The sequence below is a fragment of the Rhea pennata genome, chromosome 19 (assembly GCF_028389875.1).
Source record: "Rhea pennata isolate bPtePen1 chromosome 19, bPtePen1.pri, whole genome shotgun sequence".
Lineage (NCBI taxonomy): Eukaryota > Metazoa > Chordata > Aves > Rheiformes > Rheidae > Rhea > Rhea pennata.
This window is the reverse complement of record NC_084681.1, coordinates 1,242,731-1,269,489: the sequence shown is the minus strand read 5'-3', so window position 1 is coordinate 1,269,489 and position 26,759 is coordinate 1,242,731. Positions and strand designations below refer to the sequence as shown.

General features: G+C 50.3%; 1 protein-coding gene across 1 annotated transcript in view; it reads right to left on the bottom strand.

The window, feature by feature from the left end:
- Positions 1 to 25,577, bottom strand: part of BAIAP2 (BAR/IMD domain containing adaptor protein 2) — a 54,881-nt gene extending 29,304 nt beyond the window's left edge. Inside the window, 3 exon segments of the mRNA XM_062591585.1 lie at positions 11,818 to 11,904; positions 13,964 to 14,039; positions 25,467 to 25,577. Of these exon segments, the coding sequence (XP_062447569.1) occupies positions 11,818 to 11,904; positions 13,964 to 14,039; positions 25,467 to 25,538 (235 nt within the window). The 5' untranslated portion in view covers positions 25,539 to 25,577.
- Positions 25,578 to 26,759: the final 1,182 nt, after the last annotated feature.

The following is a 26,759-nucleotide window of genomic DNA, read 5'->3' as shown; positions in this document are numbered from 1 at the left end:
CAGCGCTCCCGGACTGCCGCCGGCCCCGAACCGAGCCCCAGGGTCGCCCGGCCCCTCGCGCGGGACCGTTCGCCCTCCAGCCCCGCTGCATTCCCCCCCCCCGTCATTCCCGTGCCCCCATCCCGGCGGCGCAGGGCCTTGCCCGCCCGCGATCCCGACGCCGGCCGTGGGAGGCTGCTCCGGCGCTGGCTCCCTCCAGCCTGGCCGAGGGGACGCTTCCTTCCTTCCTTCCTTCCTGCGTCCCGGAGGCGGCCCCGTTGCACCCGCCGCCCTCGCGCTCCGTCCCGCGGCTCAGCGCACGGCGTCTCCCAAGCCTTTCCCGTCCTCCCCTCCGTGCCGGGGGATCCTGCTCCTTCGCACCGCTCTCCTGCCTGCTCCTGGGCTGGGACGAACAGGAAGAGGAGGTTTCTCTGAAGTCTCTCCCCACACTGAAGCTCCAAAGAAATCGGCTCCAGGATTCCCACGGTGTCCTCCACGGCGGGAGCCCGCGCAGGGCAGCGGCAGGATTTGAACCAACCCTGCCCCGAATAGCTGTCAGACTGCTGCGCGGATTCCCACGCAAGCTCCTCCGCATCGCCGGCACCCCGACACCTTCACACCAGCTGCTTCGCCACCGCAAAAAAGCTGCGGACTATGTTAGACGCTAACTGACATTTCACCCTGAAACTGCTTGGATTAACAGAGCCTGGCAGCAGGGAAGTGGTGACAAAAAAAATAACATGGTAATTTGAAAGCCTAAATATTTGGAGAACCGGCTCAGAACAAGGCCTGCACCATTGCACGATACTGCAGCCGTCCCCGCCGGCCCGGCGAGGCGTTTGCACACCCTGGCAGCCTGGACCACGGCGCGTCTTGACCCCGGCCCCACGGAGAGCTGCTCCGCTCAGAGCTTCCTCCCACACCACCGGGTTTGCATCATACCAGAGGGTTATCTGCATTTAAACAGCAGCCACTGCGCAGCAAGCCGGAGAACGGAGAAAGCCTGAATCACACGGCATGTTTATATATACACACTGAACCACACTGGCCCTCCCCTGAAACACACATTGGGTAAGCCAAGCAAGCCAAGAAAGCCAAGGTTAAGTGTTTCACCCAAGGCCACAGAGGCAAAAAGGACTCGGGGAGGGACAGGATTGCAGTTCCCGGGCTCCAGCCGCCCCGCCAGGCTCAAGCACACCTTTCTGCAGGCTACCGGCACGCTTGCAAACAAAATACAAGCAGACCAGAAGGTTACAAAGCAAACTGGAGTGGCTATTTAAGTCTGCCTGACTCACAGTATCACTCTCGGAGAACTATAGGGGCTATTGTGGGCCCTTCCCTACCACACCCAGCGAGGAACAGCAAAACTGGTTGTTCCACATCTCCGAGATTGCTATCAGCACCCGGAGCCGGGGCCAGCTGACCTTCCCGAAGGCAGAGCACCGGGACCGGCCCGCTGCGCTTCGCCTCGAGATTTCAGAGCCGAAGGAGCTTTCCTTGAGGGAGGCTAAAGAGTATTTCTATTAAAAACAAGCATTACATCTGAGGAAAACTGCACCAGAGCTTGCTAACGCCTGCAGAGAGCCGGAGCAGCCCGGCCGGTCCCGTGAGGGCGGCGCGGTGGAAGCAACGGAGACGCTCCCCAGCCCCATGCCCGCAGCTCGCTTCACCCAAGGGGCGAGGGCTGTTGCTGCCCCTGCCCACGGATCCAACTGGTGCCAACACAGCCCAACTGGGAGCACCCCAGCAGCAGGGGAGAACACCAAGCAGCAAAAAAAAGGCTTTGAAGAAGTGGAGAGCGTTGCATCCCTGCCAGCATGACTTGCTACTGCTTCAGTACTGATAACGGCATCATCAGCATCACTCCTGATAAAGATCGCTTAGCTCTGGAGATTTGGCTCCCAAATGGGGGAACTTTAAAAGATGCAACGAGACAGGAAGGAGTGCAGGGGACACAGCCCTGCGCTCCTCCCTTCGCACTGGCATCTCGCTTTGCTAACCGAAACTGGAGAAGAGCTACACCACTGTCAAGGGGAATAACCAAACAGAAGAGGAATATTAGATCATTAATGAGGGAAAAAAAAAGCAACAGACAATAATAGGGAAATCACTTGAATAGCTGTCTGCTGAAGTCTGGAAGCAAAAAAGTATCTGCTTTTCAAGGGCTGCTTAAAGGCTGTTAGCTAAATCCTTTGATGCTGAGCAAGTGCATTCAAACGTGGGCAGAAGATGCACCTCTGAGCCAGGAGAGTCCCTGTTCGAGCAGCGGGTTGAAGGCATCTGGCTCCTGGAGGGGAAGGCCGAGCCCAGGAGGCCGCTGCGCTCCAGCGCAGTGTGATGCTGAGCCACCATTTCAGAGCTGGCTGGGCAAAGGCAACTGCTGGACAGGATTGCACCGTTACTTACGCTGGGGGGACGAGAGAAAGAGCATCAACCCTGTGCACGTGGTGAGCAAATACCACTTCAGGTTGAAACTCTTCCTCCAATGAACTCTGTGGAAGGAGACTCTCACCCAAGTGGTTATGAGTTCCCCTTACAGTGCCGGCTGCTGCCTGGTCCTACACCTTCCAAGGGGCTCGTTTTCCACTAGCTACATTAATTACCACAGTAATGAGCAACAAGCTTAGCTCACACCTCGTTAGCTCTGGAGGTCAGAGCTCAAGCCCTGTAAAGCTGATGTGCAGCTGCTTCCCAAACTCGTTGGCGTGTACAGCCCCAAGCACAGCTCCAGTCCCACATAGCTGTCATTTGTTGAAGAGCTGATTAAATCCGGCCACTAAAGACCAAAGCACACAACTGAAAACTGTGATCTTGGTCCTTTGCTGATATTAGCATCTTGCTGTGAGCTCACAAGATGCAGCAGATACCACAGACAAGCTCACGAGCCGCTGAGGAAAAATGCTTCACAGCTCAACGCCTTCCGATGAGAAGGCTCCAGGATCTGCCCATAGCAGCACTAGTATTAAATTGCAAGACAAGTTAGGGAATATTCATGCATTTGGAGTGGGAAGGATGAATACAGGGTAGTCAGCTCCTCTTCACTGATTCATCTATTCCCACTTCAAAAAAGGTTTGATTTATCTATCATAGTGTAAAAGATTCATGTAGCATTTGTTGATGTTATATTAGCAGCTCATCAACATTGTAATGACCACTTCTGCTTCCAGCCTCTGCTTCAGAGCATCTTGGCGAAGCTTAAGATTTTTTTTTCTATTGTATTGAGACAGCAAAGGAACAAAACAAGCTTTTCCAAAATACCCTGACTCAAGTTTGGTGACACACACTTTCAGCCATCAGCTCTTTTGAGCTGAGCAGTTACAACCAACACTTTTGCTAGGGACAGCTAAGGGACGGGGCGGACCTGCGATGCCCCGTGCCTTCAGGGCCACCCCTTCCAAACATGTGCACTCCTCAGCGGGTCCCTAATGCCCAACTATTTTGGCAGCAGCCACAGGGATGAGGCTGTTCCTATGCTCAGGGTAAAGCACTAATTAGCAGGCACAGGGGGACATCGCTATGGAGACCTCACTGCCTTGGCCACCAGTTGCCCAGCAAGAACTTGCCCAAACCTCTCAAGCTCAAGCACCAGAAGTCCCAGGCCAGGAAGCATTTGCCTCCAGTGCCCAGAACTGGCAAAATGACAAAGCTGGCTTGCACACCACGACAGCCAGACACAGCCCTGCGCTGCGGGCACCGGGAGCGCAGACCCTGCCCAGCGGCACCTCCCCGGAGGGGTGGGCAAGCACAGCCTTACCCCGCTGCTGCCCGTCTTCTTCCTTGGACTGGCAGCAGTTCGCCTGTACAGCAGGGAACAGCTTCATCACAGCAAACACCAAGCTCATTTTTGGAAGGGCTGTGCCAACTAGAAGTGCTGTTTACAGTTTAAAAAGCCAGGAATAATTTTCAGAGTAGGAAAGCTGCAGGAGTGCTGTGATAGCTGATGCTGCAGGCGTTCCCATGCAGCCCCATGCCATCACCTCCACGACGTGGCTGCAAAGGGCAGGTTGACGGGCAGAAACCAAGTCCTCGCCCTCCCCTGACATTTCAAGGGCAGTGTGCTCCAGCGAGCAAATCCTCAGGGACGCTTTGCAAGCCAGCTGTCTTTCTAAGCACCAGTAACCTGCAGGCCTCTGTGCACACATGCACACACTCGCAGCATGCACAGGGAGTATTGAAATATCTGGCCAAACAATAGCACTGAAAAGGTCAAACGAGCCAGCAGGCAAGGAGGGGACCAGCTATGCAACCACACACACAAACCAGCCCTTTCTGGCACTGTTCATCTCTGGCTTGTGCTGGTTCCTCCGATTCTCCCTTCCACACAGAGCCTGGCTGCAATCACGCCTGCTCATTCTCTTCCTCCCAGAGCATTTTCATGCATACTCTTTGAATTCTCTCATCTCTTACAACAACAGATGCTCAGAAGACTTAAAACACCACCTACATGCTTGCTTTCTGTCCCTCTTTTCTGGGCAGAGGAAGATGTGCCCCTTTCTAAAATTTGCCAAGCTCATCAACATTGCTGATGGGAGTGCAGAAACCAGCTCATGAGTGCAGTTCATTTGTTAGTTTGGATGTGGCCACTCTTCCCTTGCAAAGCGCTAGAGCAGCCCTGCAGGAGTTTAGCTCAGACTCGGGTTCAGTAAGACACGCTTGGGAGCTCTAACTGGTAGGCAACCTCCTTAAAGATTTTCCTATTGAAGGTGAGACCGAAACATTAAACACCTATTGCTAAGTGTTAGAAACTACAGCTAGATACTGCTCTTAGCAGATGCTCACTTAACAACATGCCACTTTCCCCAGTACAGGCTTGTGAAAACAAATCTACTCATAACAGAACACCAGTTCCTAACCAGAAAGCTTAAGGACAGTGGAAAGGCAACACAGACAGGAGGAGCAGCCCTTTGAGGCAGACATTAGCTCTTAAAAGGTCTTCGTTTATTCCTGCACCTTTGGTTTAACCAGCCCATTTCCTTCAGATTCCTTCACGCTAAGGTTAAGCCCAGCTACACTAGTGCCAGGAGGTTTGCAAGTGGCAGATGCTTTGAACAGCAGCAGAGGTGTCCGATGGCTTTTGCATTTCGGACAGTCAAAAGCTCTGCAAGCAGGGACTTGGCAGCAGGCAACTGGTGCCTGGTTGCCTCTGTGTTCTCAGCTTGAAAGCAACCTGCCAGCCCACACATGATGGCGAGGGCAAAGCAGCCCACGTGTGCCTTCACAGTCCTGCTGTGCTGGAGCGAGCTGCCCTTCACCCTCTCACCGGAGAAAACGGCCCTCAAGACCAGCCTGTCTCCACGTGCCCATCTCGCTGGGACGTGGCCACCCAGAAGCAGAGTCCACATGCTTTTCTCTTGGCTATCTGCCTCTGAAGGGCTAAAAAAAAAAAAAAAAAAAAAACTCCCTTCGGGAGTCTCCTTACACACAAAGGAAAAACACAAACCCAAAAAGTGCCACCACGGAGCCAGCACCCAGCAGAGAGGCTCCGAGAGCCCGGCTCCCTGCACATCCCCAGGGTCGACATTGCATCTGTGCCTCCGTTACAGCGTGAGCCGAAATCGCTGCTCTAAGACTGCAACTTAAGGAGCCCTACATTTCAAACACGCTTTAAGCAGGTTCAGGACAAAGGCTGCTACAGCAAAGACACGCTCCTTCCTTATTCTAACTACAAGCTCCATTTTCAAAAAGCAGTTTCACCAACCTGAAGTTTTTGACTAAGAATAACCCTGGAAGCCTATTCCTGAACTTCTGGAATAATTTCCTTAACAAATTAGGCCTTTTGACAGAATCACTGATGAAAGTAATACTGGTCCAAAATGTCCATTCTTCTGCCAGTGCAAAGTTGCTACCTACAATCTATTAAATGCATCATTAAGTCCAATTTTAAAAGGATCAAGCAGCAAGATTACTACTGCTTCTCTAGGAGGGCTATTCCACAAGCTAATGGCCCTCTCTGCAGGGACACTTTCAGTGATCACTGGGAAATATTTCCTGGAATTCAGCTAGATGTGCCTGAGCGCACATCTAGCATCATGATTACTACCAGCTCACTCCCGCACGCAGAGCTCTTTCCTATCTTTCCCATATTAAGTACTTCACTGTTACAATAACCTCTGACATTCACAGGATCTATATCTGCATCTCCATTGCTGTAGGAAGCTTTACCTGAAACAACTGCAAATCCAATTAAGAGATTAATAAATCTCCCCAGAGGATTCAGTGCAGCATAATGAAGCCTTCAAACCATGCCCAAGCCACCAACAAAAATCAGGTCAGATTGGAGCTCTGCAAAGAAAAAAACTGAACTTGCTCTTTCAAACACTGGAGCCTGCGTGACCTTTTCCATCACAACAGGCACCCAGGCTGGGCTGCTCCTAGCCAGGCACAGCCACGTTAGCAGACCCACGAGGACGCGGTCTGGTAGCATTCTGGTTTTCACACATTATCATGGAGCTGGGCCAAGCTCTACGCTCCAGCTCAGGCTCCAGACACCTTTCTCAGCACACAGTGAATGCCAAGCAGGGCGCACACTTGCTACAGAAATGTTTATCACACATCCATCCAGAACCTAATTAACATTTTAAAATCTTTATAGCAATTGTTTAAAATGCTTGAGATCAGTGTCCTCCACTGACACTAGACAGCTCCATAGCAGATGAGAGCAGCTCAAAGATAACACAAGTTATGATTTCATCAGGCAAATTATGTATCAGGAAGAAACTTAGTTTTTCACTGTAAAGCAGAACAAGCCTCTGCTAAACTAATTACTGTATTTCTTCTTTCATAGCATTATGCTTCAGTCAGAAGCGTCATCTGAACCAGGACCACCTTGGAAAGAGACCCCAAAACAAAAATCCAGCTCCAAAGGAGTTCTCTGCTCGTGCTGTTCACTCCCCAGCAGAGTCTGGTCGCATGCGCAGTGTGCCAGGGCACTCTGAGCCAGGAAGAAAATTGCCTCTGACTCTCCTTACCAGGCAAGTGCTTCCCTCTAAAAGAAAAAGCCTTCCTATGCCTTTGCCATGACCTAATTTTAAACTGGCACCCAAAGGGACATAAAAAACACTGAGCAGCATCTAAGTGACTTCAGCACCTAAGTTCTACTGGCAGGTGGACTACATAAGGGCCAAAGCCACCCAAGCGCTTATGTGAATTAGACTCAAGTTCCTCAGAAGTCTTCTACAAAGAGCTCCCAGAGCAAGCACAGAGCACCTCTTCAGTGACCAGACATGCATTTAGGCTTTTGGGAAGTTGAGAAGCTGGTGTTTAAAAAAACCACACACCTCAGTAACCACTATGAAGATCTGAAGAACAGTATATGGAATCACTCTCAAAGGAGAGCTTGAACTGTGGGCATAGGTCTCATCTGCTGTCCAAGTAACAGAAACTGGAAAGCAGCCAGGACAGAAGAACAAGGCAGAAAAAAGCCTTTAATGCCATCCCTTCAGAGGGATTCAATTCCCAGGAATGCCAAGACAAGCAGTCTTCACTTCCACTGCTGACCTAGTCTCAAGCCACCTACATTCTCTTTGCTTCCTAGCCTCGCACAGCAACCTGCTCCCAGAAGAGATCCTCAATAACCAGGACATCTCTCCACCTTCCCATATGACATTGGGAGCTGGAGGACAGGCATTACCCTGCTGCAGAGCTGTGCTGCTGCTGCTCTGCTACTCGCATGGCACCGCTGAGGGCCCCGAGCTCCTCGGAGAAGGAGGGCCAATGCCTGAATTAACTTGCAGGCTGACGAGAAGCAAGGCAGAATACAGATGTCCAGCACCGTGATAGACTGCAGTCAGACAAGTAGGAAGCAGAAACAGTTTCCCCAGGTGATAGGAACTCAGTTACTTGTTAACCAATTTTACATCCTCAAGATATAAAATCCAGCCCAAGAAGCTCAAGTGCTCAGCTGTCAAGAGGCTTAGCCTGCTCCTAGGGCAGCACATAGCCATGTTTCCCACGGTGGGAACCGCTTGCCATGCTTCATTACTCCTGCCTCAGACCAGAGCACGAACGGGGCCAAGTCTTGGCCCTCCAGGCAGCTCGTTGCTCTCCAGGGAGAGCGTTGCTTGGTGTAAAAAGGCAACTCCCTGCCACAACGCTGCCCAGCGCGCTGACGGCTATCAGACACACCTTACACCACAACGTCAACGGTATCACCGCGGGCTTGGGCCGTCTTGTGTGATACTTCACTAAGGAATCTGCTTCAGCATTTATTAATTTATCAAGAAGCCAACACCCTCAATGCACCGCTCGGAAATGGTCTCTGTTCCTGCAGGGTTACGTGGATCTCAACTAAATGCAAACACTGCCTGCAACTGGGTCACCAAGCAGCGCGGACCTCTGGGGAGCAGAGCGCTCTGTAGCTGTTCAGCGCAAGCGCCTGCGAGGCGAGCGGGAAAAATCTCCCTGGTCCGGATCAAATGCCCCCGCCACAGCATTTAAAAACTGGCAATGCACAAACCAACTCTGTAGTGTTTCCAGAAGTTTGAAAATAAAAATAGAAGCTACAAAACAGTTCAGGGTTTTCCCAGGTCATAAAAAGCATAAAGAGGATCTGAACTACAGGCAATCGCATTGGGCAAAGCTGTCATGCAAGGCCAACTGAAAGCTACACCTTGCACCCAGGCAGGACATCACTTTAGTCAAGAAAAGCAAGAGACTGAGTCTTGTGAACCTCTGCAATGGGGCTCCCACAGGTACGCCCCAGCCAGATGCTTCCACCCCAAAACTCAAGCCAGAGCCGATTAGAGCTCAAGTACTTTATTATTGTTTTCTGTTACTACATGAGATTATCCTGTCTACACACAGTTGCTAAAATCTGATGGAGAATTTACAAACAATGTAAAGTGCTAAGCAGCTGCTGACCAGAGAACTGAGCTTGGAGGTAGCTGTCTGGCAGGCATTAGGAAGGCTGATAAGTGTTTTCAGCAGATTAAACATAACGCACTGCTGCAACCAAAGGAATTTCTATTAAAAAAGCCAGCAAGTCCCAGTCCATGGGACATTCAGCACATTTGCACAGAACTAAGGACATTGCAGATGGGCAGTTTTCCAGCGCTCAACTTAATCAGAGAACAATCTCCTTAGAGTTATAAGTAATACTGAAGAGAGGACAACACGCTGGAAATCAAACTGGCCAGTTTTGAGAGCTGATAAAGAGCCGCAAGAGCGCTCCCAGTGCAGGCCAACTCCTTCAAGGTAAACGCTATTTGCCCAGCTCCCTGAGGTGTCACGTACCTGCTCCGAGCTCTGTGCAACGGGCTGTGCCGAGAGCAGCCCGTGAGCCGCGGGTAAAAACCAGCTCTGCACGAGCAGCAGACGCTGCCGCGCAGACACGAACCGGGGGCCTTTTCCCACAGTGATTATCTCACAGAAACAGAATTTACATTTTCCCCTCCACACTTTTGACATCTTTTCTCCCAGAAGGAGCATTACAAGATGACCTGCATTCAGAAGAGAAAGGGTTAAGGAGGAAAAAAAAATCCCTGGGATTCTTTTTCTTGGATGCTAGAAGGGGAATTCAGCCAGCAGCTGTTGGTCCCAGCAAGAACATCCAGGAGTCACTGCCTTGCATCTCAGAACGGCTTTCCTTTTCCTGTTGTTAAAGGAGGAAGTCATCTGCATACACACAGAGGGATCAGCTTAGGCCTACAACATTAATGCAAACTACAAACATCGCTGTTTGCTGAAGCTTCTAGCACGGGATGAAATAATCCAGACGGAAGAGCAGAAAGCCCAGACCCTAGCGCTCGTTTCCTGTGCTATCAGCAATCTCGGTAACTGATAAGTTAAAGGTTTCCCCAGGAAAAGCTGTACCAGTGAGCACGGAGGCAGTGCAGGGACCCAGATCTAACGCGTTCCTTCTACCGAGCTCTGCGAAGCTCCAGTTCATGTCAAGCCAGGAGGAGGTTTACTGGAACTGGTAACAGCTAGTTAAATTTCAGCCAGAATTTTAATCTTCATTTTCTTCCGCATGATTCTACTGAGTAGCTGCCATAGTAAATATCAGCAAGATCAAGAAAGCAAGAAGTCTGAAGAGCAGCCATTTATTATACACCTAGACCGAACAAAATCGGCCAGGTATCTTTCTCTGTAAGTGCTAGCCACACAGCCTCACACTAAGAACGGAAGATGCAGTAATATGGAATAATTTTAGACTAACCTAAAGATATTCAAGCCACATACCAAATAAGTGTTGGGAGATTGCTAGGACCATACCAACAAACCTACTTTCAAACCTTTCTTAGGCTAGGAAGTTTGACCACCAGAAGACACGCCAGGTCCCGGGCGTTCGCTCGCGCTGCCGCTGTGGGCTCAGGCAGCGGGAAGGACGTGCATTCCCCGCGCTCTCGCTCTAACGGCTGCAGTGCCGCTAACGAGGCTTTCCCCAGCTTCCACTTCCCGCAGGACAGCAGAGCTGCTTCGACTTTCACCCCTGAAGAGGCAGCAAAAGCCTCCCGAGCAGAAGGGGATCCTTTGAACGGTAACATCGGCACAGCCTTCAGTTTTGCTTGCTACGTGCACGGCTTAGGTAGGGCTGTTTCACTGAGTAAACAGAAACAGATTACCACAGGCAGCTTTAAATCAAGTGATAAAACAGATTTCTGTAGATACTTGATCCTCCCCCATGAGAATTCAAATTACTGATTGGCATCAGTCTAAGGTTCAGAGTAAGTTAAAGTCTGATATTGAACAGCATATTGCAAAAACAAAAAAGCTGTCCCCACAGAAGAAAGTTACTTAGGGATTGCTTTATAAGCCTTCAAGAATCATTCCAGCTCAAACTCTTCTTCATAAATTGATTGCTTCAAAGATCCCGTTAGAGTATTATTTGCCATTTCCTGGTACAGCAATCTAGCAAGCAAGACCAGCAAGTGAACTGGGAGGAAGAGGAGGAGGAGCTTACCTCCAATTCCAGAAGCTAGATCAACACAAACACCCAAGTCGGCTGGACTCTTAGCAAGAGGCCACAGAGCATCCCTGGAGGAGAGTCTGGGAGAAGAGCTACACACAGAGCAACGTTTGCCCACAGTAATGGGAACGAGGGAGTTCGGGGGGTGTGTGTGTGGGGGGGGGGACGACACATGAAATATGTCATCTGCTGGAAAAGCTGGAAAAAGCAGTTCCCTGAATGATTTACTTGAAGAATAAATAAAAGAAAGGGGAGGGAGTCAGAGCATCAGCACTCGCGACGCCTCTGTACTAACTCCAGTCCGCTGCACAAGCACAAGTCACCAGCTGCAGCGTACTGCGAACAGCAGCCGACGTGCAGCCGGTTCGGCAGCAGCTCCGCCGGGCTCGGCGGGGCCCAGCCCGCAAACGCAGCTCCCACCGCGCACAACCCGCTAAGCACCGCCCGGCACCGCTGCCAGCGCAAACGCCACCTCCGCGCGCCCGACCCGCGCCAGCCCCGAGCCTCTTCCTCTCGCCTGCTGCATCCTGTTCTCCTTCAGGGGCCAAAACCCAGTGAGGCAGCCAAGGTGGCCCCAGCTTCCAAACCAGAAGCGAGCGCATTTCTCATTTGTAAAGCAAGGAAAAAAAAAAGAAAAAAAAGAAAAAGAAAAAAAAAAAAGGCCAGTAAAGCACCTTCTGGTTGACCTCCTCCTGCGAACATCACCCCAGTGCCTCAAAGCCCTCAGACTACGGGCAGCAGGCTTTTCTCCTTTTACAAGCGCTACATCACAGTAAATATAAAGATACTTCCACTACCACTTATATCAGGTAGGATCAGCTCCTTATTTAGCTTGTTACTCACACCTACAGCAAAAAAGAAACAGTTTCATTCCTGTGGCTCAGAGCCTGTTCTGACCTGTAACTCCATTTAGCAGTAACTTGGTGACTTACCTAATTCTTTAGATCCTTGGCTTTCACTGGCCAATTCTCCCATTTTAACCAGAGCATCAAAGTATCCTTTTGCTGCATATGTCATACCTAAAAGCATCAAAAAAATGTGGGTTACATTCTTTGACTATTAAAACTTCTATAGCACTGAATCTGAATGTTAGACACTGTACAAAACAAAGGTTCTTACTTCAAAGGGCTTAACCCTACTGGGAGGGACTAGAGAAAACAAGCAAAATTAGTGAAAAAAGAACACTAAAAGAGGGGAAGGCTAAAGCAACAAGATTAGAGTTATTTAGGAGAAAAAAAGGTAAAATGAAAGCCTGGGTCATTTTCATTCCAGTATAACCAAACAGGCTAACACTGCTTTAAAAAAAAAATCACTGTGAAATAATTAAATATCAGAGATTTTCATTATAGTTCAGTCTTGTTTGTTGACATTCCAGCTCCACACTTCACTTTAATCAGATAAGCAGGGGGTTTCCTCTAATCATGAGAACATGTTGTACAGTTTTTGCTTAACAGCAAATTATGGGCTGAAGTCTCTTCCAGCATGATTTACTGATCAAGACTCTTCCTTTAGATGCCTCCACAAGCCGAAATAAAGGATGGCCAAAAAAACAATTTTAAAAATTACAGGAAGATCTGGGGCTCCAACATGCATTCAAGAGGAGGGATGTGAGAAAAACAGAAGTGAAACCATCATGCTGCTTTACAACAACAAATAGCGAAGTAACAACATACGTAACTCCAAACTCAGATGAAATGGGCACATTATAAACAGGCTCCACCATCTAGGTCATTAAAAGCTGCATTATCAGTATAACATCTTAGAATAAAAACCTCAGTCCCAAATGCAATCTTTCCTCTCGTTCAAAACTGTTTCTCCTCCCCAAGGAAAACTCAATGTTTTGCTGCTGCCCGCAGCAGGCAGGAGACTGAGCAGGGAAATCAAGAAGCCAAAGAGCACCCAACTCACGAGCCCCGGGTTCATTAGCATCATTTAACATAGCTGGAAAACACTGCTGCAGATACGGGTTTATGAAGTGCCAGACCCCAGGAGAGCTGTCCCTGCGCAGCGGATTCAGATGGATGCACTTCCCGTCTCGTGGAAGCTGACCCATTAAAATCCGCTGAAGAACAATACTGAGAACCAGCAGGAAACAAATGTGCTGGCACAGGGGAAACATCCGTACCCAAGAAAGGCAGAAGACTGCATCTTAAAAGATGCTTCATGAAAACATTTAGGAACCTCGTTTGACTTGTGGAAATAAAATTTGCTCCAGGCATGAAACAAGAACACACAGATTCTTCCTAAAGGTCATATTTCAAACACCATTATTTAACAGGAGATCAAGTATTTTTTTTTCCACTGGCTTAAGATTATGACAGCTTCTTCCCTTAAAGGCATTTTCACTGAACCAATTAAAAAAATAAAATCCGAGAGACATGTGCAATGCAATTTTCTGAAGGGAGCAGAGGCCTCTGAGAACTCCACAGTCAGATGAAGCCTGCCTTAAAACATGCAAAATGATCAAGCTAAATAGGGCCCAAGCAGAATGGGAACTCAAGTTAAAATAGTCCAGTTTTAATTTTCATCAATTCAGTTTACTTTTATTCAGTTAAATCTACATTTCTCTCATGGCTCCCAAAAGGATCCTATATTCCAAATCAAGAGCTGTCTCTAAAACTTTTAGGATTTTTCTCCTCCAATGCATTGTTCTGGGCACTCTGAACATTTAAAAAGCACTCCTTTAAATGGAAATAAAATATTAATTCTGAACATCTTTAAATATTTAAAGATAGAGAAAATTTGTTGATTGGAAATACATTTATCACCCAGCTGCCAGCCAACATTTTAATGCTCAAATCCCTTCTGTAGTGTTCTCCAGGAAGTTTGCCCTGTGGCTCCTCCAGCAAGAGACCCCAGCCAGGCCTTGTGCCCTGCGCGTTGTAGCAATATGATCCAATGAGCTGAGGTTCAAGAACTGTCTCCAAAGTTTCCTCCCCTCACTCCCCCGAGGAAAGAAAGCATCCCAAGCTAGTTTTCAGTGTTGCAGTGCTGCCCTGTTGCACCCAGCTACCTTCACAGGGCTTGCTGCTTCCCATGTTTAAATAATAAATGCATCAGCAGTGCAGTTTCACTTACTTGCTAAGGCTTTTTCGTAGGTCTTCCCCATAGAAATGAAATTCCTGAGGCTGGGATTGAACTGCTCCATGATTGTCTGAAGGAAACAAAAGAATAAGGACATCAGGCATCAGCAAGACAGCGAGCAGCCGGGGGCTCCCTGCAGAGAGGGCATCTCGGCGCTCAGCTTGGGCAGGCACACTGAACAGCCAACTCACGATAGCCATAAGTGCAACAGAGCAGAAAAAAACCCTCCCACACTCCTTTCTGGCAACAACATAATCTAAGCTTCCTGATGTCTGCAAGAGGATGCTGGTCTTGCATTGAGAAGCCTTGTTTTAAGTATAGCCACATCTTACAAGCTATCTTCAAAAATCATAAGACCATGCTGGCCTAGAAGAACAGATTTTTTCATTTTGGAAAAATTAACTCAAAGTGTATTAAAATCACAGGCTGGTAAGAGATCAGAACAGTGCAGAAGTAGCCAGGGTCACTCCTAGCACTAAGACAAACACACAACATGAAGTTGTTGAAAATAGTAAGGATGTTAGCTTAATGCAACAGACTGCTTACACTCCAAGCCCTGCCCAGGGCAGGTCCTGGAAACCCTAGTCCATGCTGCCCCTCACCATATGGGAGCATGAACACACACCGGCCAAGATATTCCACGGCATATCTTTCCTCCACCTCATCTTGAGCAAAAAACAAAGCATCAGCTCCACTTAATTCTAATTTTAACCAAGAAAACAATTTAATACCATTGATTTGCTCTAGTTCTCACTGCACAACACAGCAACACAAAGGCACTGCAGACAGCAACACCTGGAAATGCTTGTAAGAGTAGATTATGGATTATTGTCTTTCAACAACAAAGTGGCATTCCCAGCACCACACGTGCACTACTTCCAACGCGGCGTGCCTGGGCTCACCTTGGCCAGAGCAGAGCCCGGCCATGTCCAGAACATCAGGCTCCTGAGCAAACAACGGCCCTAGAGCACTTCTCCACATACCTGCTGTCTGCAGCACTTGCCTTCCTCGAAGGCTCACACTTTCTTACAAGTGTGTGGGAGCGCACAAGATGCAACCAGCTGAACAGAGGAATTCAGCTGAAATAACAGAGCTCTGCAGTGGCCCAGCATGCGAGATCCGGGTGAGTCAGCACCAGAGCTGGGCTCCAGACCCTCTTCCAGGAACTTCAGTGCAAGAGAAATGAATGACCCAAACAAAGTTTCATCAGATACAGCAAAAATACCCAATTCAAGCAAACAAAGGAAGCAAAGGAACTGTGTTCTGCTACCAGGCTGTTCTGAGGCAGCAGCCAACAGCCCTCAGACCAACTCCAAAGTTGACACAAACCCTGGACGATAGAAGCTGGTTACATACAACATCCATGGCCTAGCAGAGCCAATATTACCCTGATCTATCAGAGAAGAGGAAAGGTCTGAAAACTGGTACTTGAAATAATCACTGAGGTGCTGAAGACAGAACAACGAGCTAGACTACGAACACCTCCTTCCTCCTGAGCCTGTGCCAGCCTCGGATAAAGCTGTGTGCAAGAAATCGCACCTTGCTCTCCAAACACCTGGTGTCACTTTTCAGCTGCCTAAAAACACAGAAATGAAGGTGTCAAAAAACACCAATATACAGGAAGCATTTTCTGTACTGCTCTTCCTCCTTTGCTTTCAGGTCCTTATTAATGTAGGACATTGGGGGCTGGGAAGGAATAATCAGATCACAAATACCAACAGGTCTTTGCAAGTTTGTCACGGCAGCTACCGAATCCCTCCCTCCTGCCCTGCCATGCAAAGTTATTCAATCTCCCGGTAACCATAGCATCCTCAAAAACCAGACACTAATTCCCCAGCTGAGCTGCGGAACAGATAACAATCTCCAGCCTTGCTGCAGATCTGGTCTCCAAACCCAACTCGGGCTGCAGAGCTGGAGCTCAGGACCATGAACCACATCCCACCTCCCTCTCCGGGACGGCCGCTCGCCCACCACAGCCGAGGGGACCGGCAGGACATTAGGTCGACAGCCCCAGCGCCCCGCAGGGCTGCCCGAGCCCTCCCACAGGGCAGAAAGGGCCTCAGTGCCCCACTCGTGGCTGCCCCTTCTGCAAGCGCGGGGAAGACGACAGACAGACACTTATGTCGAATAAGCTGATTAAGCATCTGTCACCTCATTTGAGGCTGGCCGAACACTATAAAGCTCATTTTCTGCCTGAGGCAATTTTATCCCTGGTTCCTGCTGCCTGGTCTTTTGAGTACGACAGTTTAATTTGCTTCTGCAGGCGCGTGTGTGCCGAGACTCATCAACAGCAGTCGCGGAGCTGCTGCCTTCTCCCAGTCCAAGGCGGTGGTTCGTTAGTTCCCAGAGCGGTAACCGTTGTGGGACGCTCGGGCTCGGAGGCCAGCATGCTTCCCAGGGGGTCACCACCTCCTTGCTGCTACTTGTCAGCTTGGGAATTTTTTAATCCTCCGAGCTAACGTCCAGCCCCGCTCCATCGCTCCCCAGGAGAGCGGCGGGGACGGTGGCAAGCCCAGCGAGGAGATAACCACTCCTCTCCTGGCTGGCGATCGGTGCATTAATCCAAGCCCAGATCAGGCTGCGATGCCTCAACCACAACATCCTCCGCCCTCACCGCGGCCGCAGAGGCTGCTTCCAAGTGGGTCCTGCAGCCTCAAGCACGGCCCTGCGAAGGGCAGACGACTCCCAAGCCCCGAGGGCCAACACCAGTGCCAGGGTGGCGGGGAAGGTCGCTGCCACCGAGGCGCTGGGTCACGGTTCCCGGCCTCCTTCCACGGTGCAGGTGAAAGCGCCTTTGGGGCGGCACCGAGCGGAGCGGCTCAGTGAACTGCTCAGCCTGAAAGGAGAGAATTAACCTGTAGCAACAGGCCACGTAATGAGTCGTTTTCTGCAATCATAGGAGACAATTACAGAGATGTTAGTTAACGCTGAAGAGGATCACTGCCTTTCCCACTTCACCTTTAACTTCTCACAAAATATACCCATGCTGCTTCCCAAAGTTGCTGCTGTTGCTGAAGGAGCCCGCGAAGCTCAACGACCACGTTGGCAGCAAAGCTCCCCGGGGTTTGTCCGTCACAGGTTGGTCCCATCTTCTTCCCTCATCCACTAGCCAAGAAACTCCAGCACTGCTGGCAGAGCCAGCGCGTACTAAACCCCGCCGCGCTCAGCGGCTCAGCCCAAGCAATCTGAGGCTGAATAATGTTTATGCAGAAGAAATATTGCCAGAATTTCTGTGGGGAAGCGATTTTAAATAGTTTGCTAGGTAAAGTGCAGTGCATGTGTTTATATAAATATACACACACACACACACAATTTTTGCAGCATTGCCTACGTAAACATATCTTCCTGGGGAAAAGTATAAAACTTGGAGAACAAGTAACCAAATAGGATATACAGATAGAAAGTATCACCTGTAGGACAAAAGCTCAGGGGACCAAACATGTTTTGCACAGCCACAGCGAGTTCAGCCGTGGACCAGGCGAGCCCTCTTCTGAAGTTAGACGTGTCCTCCTGAAACAGGAGGGGACCAGAAGCGGGACTGCCACGGCCGTCCTGCAACATGCTCGAGGTTCCCACCGCAGACCCCGCCGCAGCCGGCGCGAGCATCCCCCGGCCTGCCCGCAGCTGGCCACCGCCTCTTCAGAGCACCAAGGAAACACAGAAAGCACTGCAGAGAGGATCCGACTAACCAGACCAAGAGGGGACAGGGAGTGACTCTGCACTGGCCAAATTTGTGAAATTTAAGAAGCTTGCTAAAACGAATGTTTTTAGATGTTGTTCAGAGCTGCTGGGGGAAACGCAACCACAGAGCAGGAACATCAGAAAGGCCCCTGAGCTACAGAGATGAAGTTTTTCAGGCCTTATTTTTGCTCCCATGGTGGGCAGAGAAGATTACCCTAAAACTGACGTACAAAGGTACCCAACACAGGGGAAACTAAAAAGCTGCCAACTGGTGAGAAAAAGATCCTGGCAGATAAGTGTGTTTATATTACATAACATGCTCAACAAGCAAGAGCTTCTTGCACCCAAGCAAAATGCTGCAACTGTTCTCACTAGGCAGATGTTGCAATGCTAGGGAAGGGGTGGCTGTACCACGACAGCACCAGAAACCACACGCAGGGTCCCATCGTAGCCGAGGGAAAAAAAAAAAAAAGCATTTAGTCACATAGCCTTTGAGCTGATATCTTTCGCCACCTTGCAACAAATAAAAACTTCACTAAAAATAAAAACTTCAATGTAGGCAGATGTTGCCCCATGCTTCCACCTCACAGAGAGGTGAGGGAAGAAATGCCCATACGTGTTTCTGTAATAGCTTCCTTGGGCTGGCAAGGTGAAACCAGATTTGCAGGACAGTACAGCAAAGCCAGTATTCAGCAGAATTTGGTAGTGAAAGCAAATATTCTCCCTCAAATTTTGCTCCATCAGCACCACCCGCAAGTTGTTTGCCTTCCACATGCTGCCTGGGCAAAGTTTTTTTTAAAAAAAATACAGACAAAAAACCTGGCAGCTAAAGGTTGAAAGGGCTTTGCTTTGTTCCACTGCACTAAATTCCCTGGGTAATACCACTCAGCTCTCTGGGATTGGTATGGCTTTATTCAGCTGCCAAAAATGAAACTAATGCAAAGCACGAGGTCTCCATGACATAGTTCTGCTGAATTAGAGAGAGGTAGAAGAGTCAATAGAAAGTGCTTCCTGTCTCTCTCCCCTGCCAAAGTGTACTCCACTTCTTCGTGCTACAGCAAAGATTTATCTGCTCGTACAGTGCCATAATAATCAGCCAATAATTAAAAGTTCTCCCGAGCTCCATCACAGCAGCTGCTGAGATAGCTCCTAAACCTGAGCACAGAGTAAAAGAAAACAAGCACGAGCTCTTTCGCTCCACCAGGGCAGGCAGAGATGGTCAGTGGCCACAGTTCACTTAGCACTTGGGCTCTACACCACAGGCAGCACCAGCCAGGTGGCTTCAATCAGCAGCAGCCAGGGAAAGGGCTGCTCCACATCACCACTGCTCCAGGAGACGGGACGTCACTCAGCACAGCTGTGTCAGACTAGCACCATCATACACACTGCCCCAATTAGGACTCCCATAATTGGAGCCAGACTTCATTGCAGTCAAGCCAGAAAGTCTCTCCTCCACACCTCGCGCTGCACAGGAATATCACATACACTGGCAGGAGGAAGAGGTCCTTCCCAACGTGGGCAGACAGCACGGTCCGGGTTCTCTAACTGCAGGCTCTGGCACCTCATTTACGCTCTGGCCTCAGCCTCTTGGCCAGCAACACTGCAAGAGGCCAGACACTACGGATTAATGTGTGAGGAAGCTCTAATGCTTGGCTTCATCTCCAAAGGATGAGCATCGCTGCAAATGGCACAGCGTGTGCCTTGCTCTACTGCGGCTCAGGAGCTCTCCCCCCAGCTACCACCTCGCAAGGAGAATCTGTGCAACATTTGCTGGTGGCATCCAAGAGCCAGCTCAAACAGCAGTGACTGCTTTGCTTCTAACCTAAGAAGTTAACCTCACTATTTTCCCGGTATCGTTGTTTCATGCCTATACACAGCAGTAGCACGTGATGGCTCCTTGCAAGGCAGGGGCTGTATGGTGCTACAGGTGGGCCAGATGTGGTCTGGCACTCCCTGACTTTTCTGTGCAAGCAACTCACAGGTGCCAGCAGGATGTTGTGTGATCATGACCAACACAGGGCAGGGGGAAGCACCCATGGGACTTTCCAACTATGATATAGTCATGCTACAGAAGAAGTTCAACTATAAGGAAGTTTTGTTTCTAAATGGGTCACCCCTGCTTCAGAAAGGCCTTTCATTATTTCTGTATTAATATTTAATGCCCAAACAAATCCCACTGCTACTTCCATCTCAGCACATCCTGCCCTGTGCCATCAGGGCAGAGCTCTGCAGTTTTGAGACCAGCTTTCTGCTTTAATGCTTTCTGCACTGGTAAGACTAATTTCAATTGCTTGCAACACCTGCAAACTCTGCCTCCAGGAACATCCTCATCCAGGCACTGGAAGTGAAGTTACATAACCCCAGATATCCCTGCTAGCCCCACACACAGTGGCTACCATAACTCATTACACAGCAATAGCGTTTCACAACCCTGTAGCAGCTGCCAGTCCTTGCTCTGCACCGCTCCCACACTCCCAGCAAGTTTACCTCACTGACAGTATTTCCAAAGCTTGCTCCAAGCAAGTGCGAATGGCTGAACAGTCATCATTCAGTCTGGAACCTCACAAGAGCCTACCCAAAGCCAGGCAGCACGACAATCTTTACTGGACAAAGTTCAGTAAGCAGGAGACTTAAGAAAAGCAAACAAGCAAACAAACAAAAACTAGGGCCTCCATCTAAAGCCACTTAATATCTACTAGCTACCATGTCAGAGGAGGAAAGACCCTGAGATTCAGGGCTAGAGGGCCAAACAGTTCTTGCAGTCAGTATTTGGGCTTGGAGTAAACCAGTGATGGACCTGCATGGTGCACCAAGGACCTATCTGAGAGCTGCCTCTTCAACCAGCAATAAGCCTTGTATTTGCAAGGCAGACCTGTCACCCAGCCCTCAGGACCCTGAGCTCTGGGCTGTTGAGCTCGGAAGGGTCACCCAGATGCCAGCAGCCAGTTGCCTCCAGCAGGAGAGGAGCCAGGAGGACTCATTTCCTGCAGACCTCTAACCAAAAGACTCAACCACTCAAGACTAGAACAGGCTCTGAGACATCTGAAGTGATGTGGCCAATGCCACATGATGCCCTACAATGAAGGCATAAGGGAAGCAAAGCAGTAGCTGGGAGCTGAACCAGCACAGCAAGCCACTGAAGACAGCAGCCACCTCTGTCCCCAGGAGCATTGCTTTTCACTAGCTGCAAACCGTATGGAAAGCAATTCAGGCTACCGTAGGCAAGCACCTACCTTCTTTGTAACACATCTTACTCTGCAAATTTCAATAGCTTTGAGATGCATCATCTCAGAAGCCAGAAACCACTCAATATCCACAACAGCATAGTACACACAGAGGGGAGGGAGCAGTAGAAGATAAGCATTGCCACCACGCCAGCTCTGCTGCAGCAGCTGCACCATCAAGCAGTAGGGCAGCGCCAAAGAGCAAGCAGAGCCCACACAGCCAACTTTGGACCCGTTTGAACAGCCTGATCAGCATAAAGCCTTACTTCAAATGAACATGGTTGTAGAGCCAAGACACCTGCAAAGATCAACTTTGGCAAAAGCACTGTATCTCTATAACCACCACAGCCCTAGGTCTTGCAAATCAAGGGACAACAATCCTGGTCTCACCCTGTGACACTCTGCAGTTAATGCTAGAAAAGGACCTGTGCAGAGTTTGAGCTGTTCCCCTACAACACAAGTACATACCACCAGCACATAGCTGGTACACAGCAGCAGGGCACTACAGCTGGCCACGTGGCTACACAGTGGAAGGTCGATCACCACAGGTCCAGACAACCCCTACTACAGGGATTAAATCATCAGCCGGAGTCTCAGCAAACAGATTTCCTACTTCTATGGTGCAGAAAGTAGCAAACGCTCTTGTGGCCCAAAGCTGCAGGAAAGCCTAGTGCATAAAATTCGGGGGTGGCACACGATGACTTCTGGGGCCAACTTTCATCTTCTGTCATATCACATTTTCCTCTCTGCTGCCAAACATCAAACCACCCACCATTTCCCTTCTGATTCACTTGAATAAGAATCTCCCCTTCCCTCTGGACTTGGAGTAATGAAGCAAGAGGCTGTTATGCTGGCAATAACATTTATTACATCTGATGTGTAGCAAATGACTACCAGAAATTATGCCTGCATTTGTGCAAGAAAATTAGGTTTTGAGTTTGGGGTGTTTTAAGCAAACCTTTTTTCCAAAGGCAGAACTATTCATACACCATTGCAAAAAAATCTTTCACATGAAGAAATAGCTTTAAAATGAAACGGAAATTAGACTGTAAACTGCAATAATCTAATCTTCCTTGAATGAGACAGGCTTGTCTTCAGGACAGGGGAAGAATTGCCAGTCCCTTCTTTTCAAACAGGCAATTCTGTGCAAAGGACACCACTTCCTATTTGATAGAGAGCAGAGACGGGGAACCACCACAGAGGAGCCCAGGCTTGAAGCGCTGCATTTTTCACCAAGCTGCCTGAGCAGCCCACAGCAGAAGTTTCACACATCTCTTTGTTCGCAGCAGGCCCATCAGAACCAGCGCAGCAGCTGTGCTGTTACAATAAGGTCCGTAAGAATGAATCAGCAAGAGGGGAAGGTGGGATTACGTTGGTGGAAGGTGCCAGCTTCCTCCAGCTCTCTCTGTAATTACTACCCGTGTGGGCAGCTGACTGTAGTGGCAGCACTGGCAAGGGGGCGGCTGACAGCTCCTCCACCATCTCATTAGTGCAATCATTCCGAGGGTGAGCACTGGTTCTGGAAAATAATTACAATGGGCTTCCTAAGCAGAATGCCTCAGGAAAGCCTCCTCTGGGAGAGGAGATATCTGGCATGTAGAACAGCAGCAGAAAGCCGGCTGCTCCAAGGATCACAGGGAAGATGCAAGACACCAGTAGTCCTGCTGCTGCTGGAACTCCAACAAGAGAACAACTTCAACCAAAAGCAGAGCAGAGCTACTGCCCATCCCATGGCCACGCTCTGTGCTTTGCAATTTGGTGGCAGCAGAGAGGCAGAAGACAAACCTCCCCCACTCTCATTCCCCTTCCAGGACTGTGTCTCTTCCTTCCCCTGCTTCTGACTAAAGCAAGGCTCAGGCTACTGGAAAGGCCAGAAGAGCCCAGACCAAATAATACTTGAAGAATGGGGATCCAAAGCAATAAAGGAGATGGCTTTTACTTGTAAACTCCAAAGCTTGTCAGACATGGCAAGATCACACCACCAATGCTGTCCTTGAGCCACCAGCCCTTGCTGCAAGTTCCAGGAGATTTCAGAAGTACTCAAAGAAACAAGCAAACATCTCATTTCTGCATACCCAATGCAATAAGTCTCCAGAAGCCAAGAAAAATATTGCCTTCTTAGAGAAGAAATGCCATTTCACTCACTAAAGGAAATAACAAATATGATCTTTACAATCTTCTTTTAGTTCTCAAAACAGAGAAGTTAGATGTGGGCTAAAACTGCAAGCTTTGCTTTCAGCTCCAAGTTCTCATTCTCTACATTCCAGCTGCAAAGAGCTCCCACAAAAATACCGGGGAATTAAAGCATTAACTAACCAATAGGTAAAACCTGTCACCTTTAGACTCCCTTTGAGTCTATTTGATCTTGAGGCCAAAAGGGACAGTGTGTGCTCTTTACGCCTGGTGTTTTCTGAAGGCAGCTACACTTTAGCCAGGCCAGTCAGGCTCCAACGGAGATGGCGGTTGCCTTTTGTTCCGTGAGCCGAGGGCTCTTTGCTAAGTTTCCACCTCTGGCTCGCTCCGTACAAGAGTGATGAAGATGGTCACAGGCAAGAGAAGAGCAAAACCAACTTTCACCCTTCATTTCTTGGGGGCATAAACAGCATTTAAACGCAGTCGTTTTCAAGGCAGAACCTGCTCAACATTCCCCTCTGGCCAAGGCAAACACAAGGCTTAAAAATCAAGTTTAGTTTGCAACTGCCAAGACAAAGAGTAGCAGCAGATTGCACAGCAAAGGCAAACAAGCCACACAGCAAGCTCATTAGAGGGCTGCGCACCAGCTCCCAGGGAAATTGTTACCTGCACTGCAAGCACATTATTAACACGTGTGTTAATATGTTCTTCAAAGACAACACACCTTAAAAAACAACTGAGTCACCAGCTGAACCTGCTCATAGCAGCTGTCCTTAGAGACGGACCCACACAAACGGCTCAGTTTTGAAGAGCAGTAGGTCCAGTGGAATTGCTTCAGCAGCGATCAGCCCTCTGTTTGCTTGGCTTCCCCCCGCCACCACCCCCGGCCACCCAGCCGCGCGGATAAGCACAACACGGAGGGCAAAGCCTGGGCGCTGCAGGGGAAAGCAAAACGTGCAAAGGGCACGAGCGCTGCACCCTGGCACCGGCCACGTCCAAGAACAGCCAGCACAACTGTACATCACGGTAGATCAGAAGCATTTAAGGGTAAAATGGAACCTCAGATACCCAAATGCTACCTATAATTAAACTGACAAGCCCCAATTAAAAAGTTTCATTCTCAGACCTGTTCTAGAGTCAGTGGTCCAATATTTTATTGTCATCAGCTCCATTTGAATGGCTGCTGTACTCAAACATCACAAGAAAACAGGTATTACAACTTTACTACCTAGGTTTTTTTAGACTAAATTTTTCTATCAGAGTTTTATTCACTGAATGCTCACAGGTATCTCTGCCTAACCATTTAAAATGCAAAAGGAAATAGTGCAAGCTTTCCAGTGTAATGAATGACATCCTACATTACATGGCTAGAAAGATTTTATTAAACTTGGTCACTGGACCCAGCAGAGCAGAAACTACTTCCTTCATGAGGGAAAGTACACTACATAAAATATTTTCTTCTTCTCATAACAATGGTAGGAAAACAAAACAAAAAAAAACAAACAAAAGAGAGATTCACAGACTTCAGGCATAGCTAAGACTCAGCAATCACCTCCAACTAAAGAGCTGTTATAAGAAACAAGTGATCACCTCAGCTTGACTTACCTGTCCTGGGACTACCTGATCCCAGGACCTCTGCCAGGCCAGGAGATAAGAGAAATGCCTCCCCAGGCTTCCATCCCCCCAGGGACCCACAACACCACACCAGCTGGAAGAGGCCTAACTGAACAGCTCTGCTCCTTTCTCTCTACTCAGTTAAAGAGCTGCATGCTAAGTTAAGCAGCAGCTTGCACTTGCGCACCGCTTTCCCAAGTCCCCCAAGAGAGGCACCAGGCACAGAGCTGAAGCAGTTATCTGATTTAGCCATGAAGCAGCTTCAAAGAATCCTTCCCCGCCAGGAGATCCGTAACCGCTTTGTGCGATTAGAGGTACAGCCGTGCGCAGAGCTCCACGGCCCCAGCCCAGCCGCCCGCCGGCGGCCCGCGCCCGCCGGCCCCGCCGGCCCGGGGCTCCGGCACTTTGCAGAGTTTGCCCCGAAGTGCCCCGAGTGCCTTCACGGCCCTCGCCGGAGGACGAGGGCGGCCGTGCACGCACCCGAGCCGCGTCCCGGCGCTCCGCGGCCGCGGCCCCCCCCGGAGCGGCTGCGCGGGGGCGGGCGGCGGCGGCGCGGGGGCCGCCGAGGGCGCCCACCCAGCTCCGCCGCGCTTACATAAGCTGACAGCTTCTCCCACCCCTCCGCACGCCCCCGCGGCGAGGGCCGCCCCCGCGCTGCCCGGAGGAGGGGGGAAGGGGGGAAAGAAAAGGGGAAAAAGAGGGGGGGAGGAAAAAAAAAGGAAAAAAGAAAAGGGGGAAAAGGGGTGGGGGAAGGCAGAAGCCGAGCAAGGCTCGCCACCTCCGCGCCGGCGGGCAGCGCCCGGCTCCGCGCCGGGCGCACCTGCTGCGCGGGCCGGGCCGCTCACCTTGTAGACGTTCTCGGTGAGCCGGTGCACCTCCTCGGAGCGGGACATGCTGGGCGGCCCGGGCAGCACCATGGGCGAGCGGAGCGGAGCAGCGCGGAGCGAGGCGGCGGCGTCCCGGAGCAGCGCGGAGTGCGGAGCGCCGGAGCGGCCGCGCCGCCTTTTATGAGCTGCCGGAGCCGCCGGCGCCCGCCCCGGCGCGGCCCGGCCCGCCCCGCGGGGAGGAGCGGCGCGGCCCCGGCGCACCGAGCGTCGCCCGGCGGGGTGCTGCGGCCGGCGCGGCGGGAGCCCGGGCCCCGGGGAGCGGGGCTGTGCCCCTGCTATGCCCCACCCTATAGCCCCCTTTCTATAGCCCCCTCCTATACCTCACCCCCTTCAACTATTCCCCCACTGCACCCCATTCCCCACCCCATATGCTCTGCTATACCCCATATCCATCGTATACCTTCTGCTATACCCTATATCCATCGTATACCCTCTGCTATACCCCCACTATACCCCATACCCCATCCTATACCCCTTGTTATACTCCACAGCCCTCCTTTACCCTCTGCTATACTACCACTATACCCCAGCCTATACCCCTTGCTTTACCCTCTGCTATACCCCATTCCCCGTGCTATAGCCCTTTACTCGCCATATTATACCCCCTGCTATAGCCCACACTCTGCCCCATCCTATGCCTCTTGCTATAGCCCATATGCCCTGCAGTATTGCATACCAAATGCTACAGCCCCTGCTCATCCCCCATCGCCCCTGCTACACCTCATGCCCTCTCCTACACCCCTTGTTATATGTATTCCCTCCGGCTTGTGCCAAGCAGGATGGATGGGAGAGGAGCAACCAGAAGGGGAAAAGGAGCCAGGGGTTTGCAAGGGGTTGGGATTACATGGGGGAAGGTGAAGGGCAGCAAGGACAGGAGAGTGGCAGTGCAGAGATGGAGTGACTGGGTACCAGGGTGCATGGAGCAATGTGGTGTGACACACCGGGCGTTGCTCATCCTCAGCCTGGAGCTGGACTTGGCCTGCGAGAGAGCAGCCTAGGCAAGTGGATGCCTGCTCCCCCCACACATGTCCCACTGCTCCCCCAGATAGGAGACCTGGGCTCTCATCTCTTCCACCAGCAGGAACGCGGATTCTCCTGGGAGCTCCCTGCCAGCCTTTCCCAGCCATCAGGTCCTCATGGGACAGCAAACCTGTCTCCCCATCCTTCCCTTCCCTCAGACTAACAGCAGCAACTTTTGCACAGGTCCCGAGAGATGTGAGCAGCATGGCCATGTCCTAGAACCACCCCGAC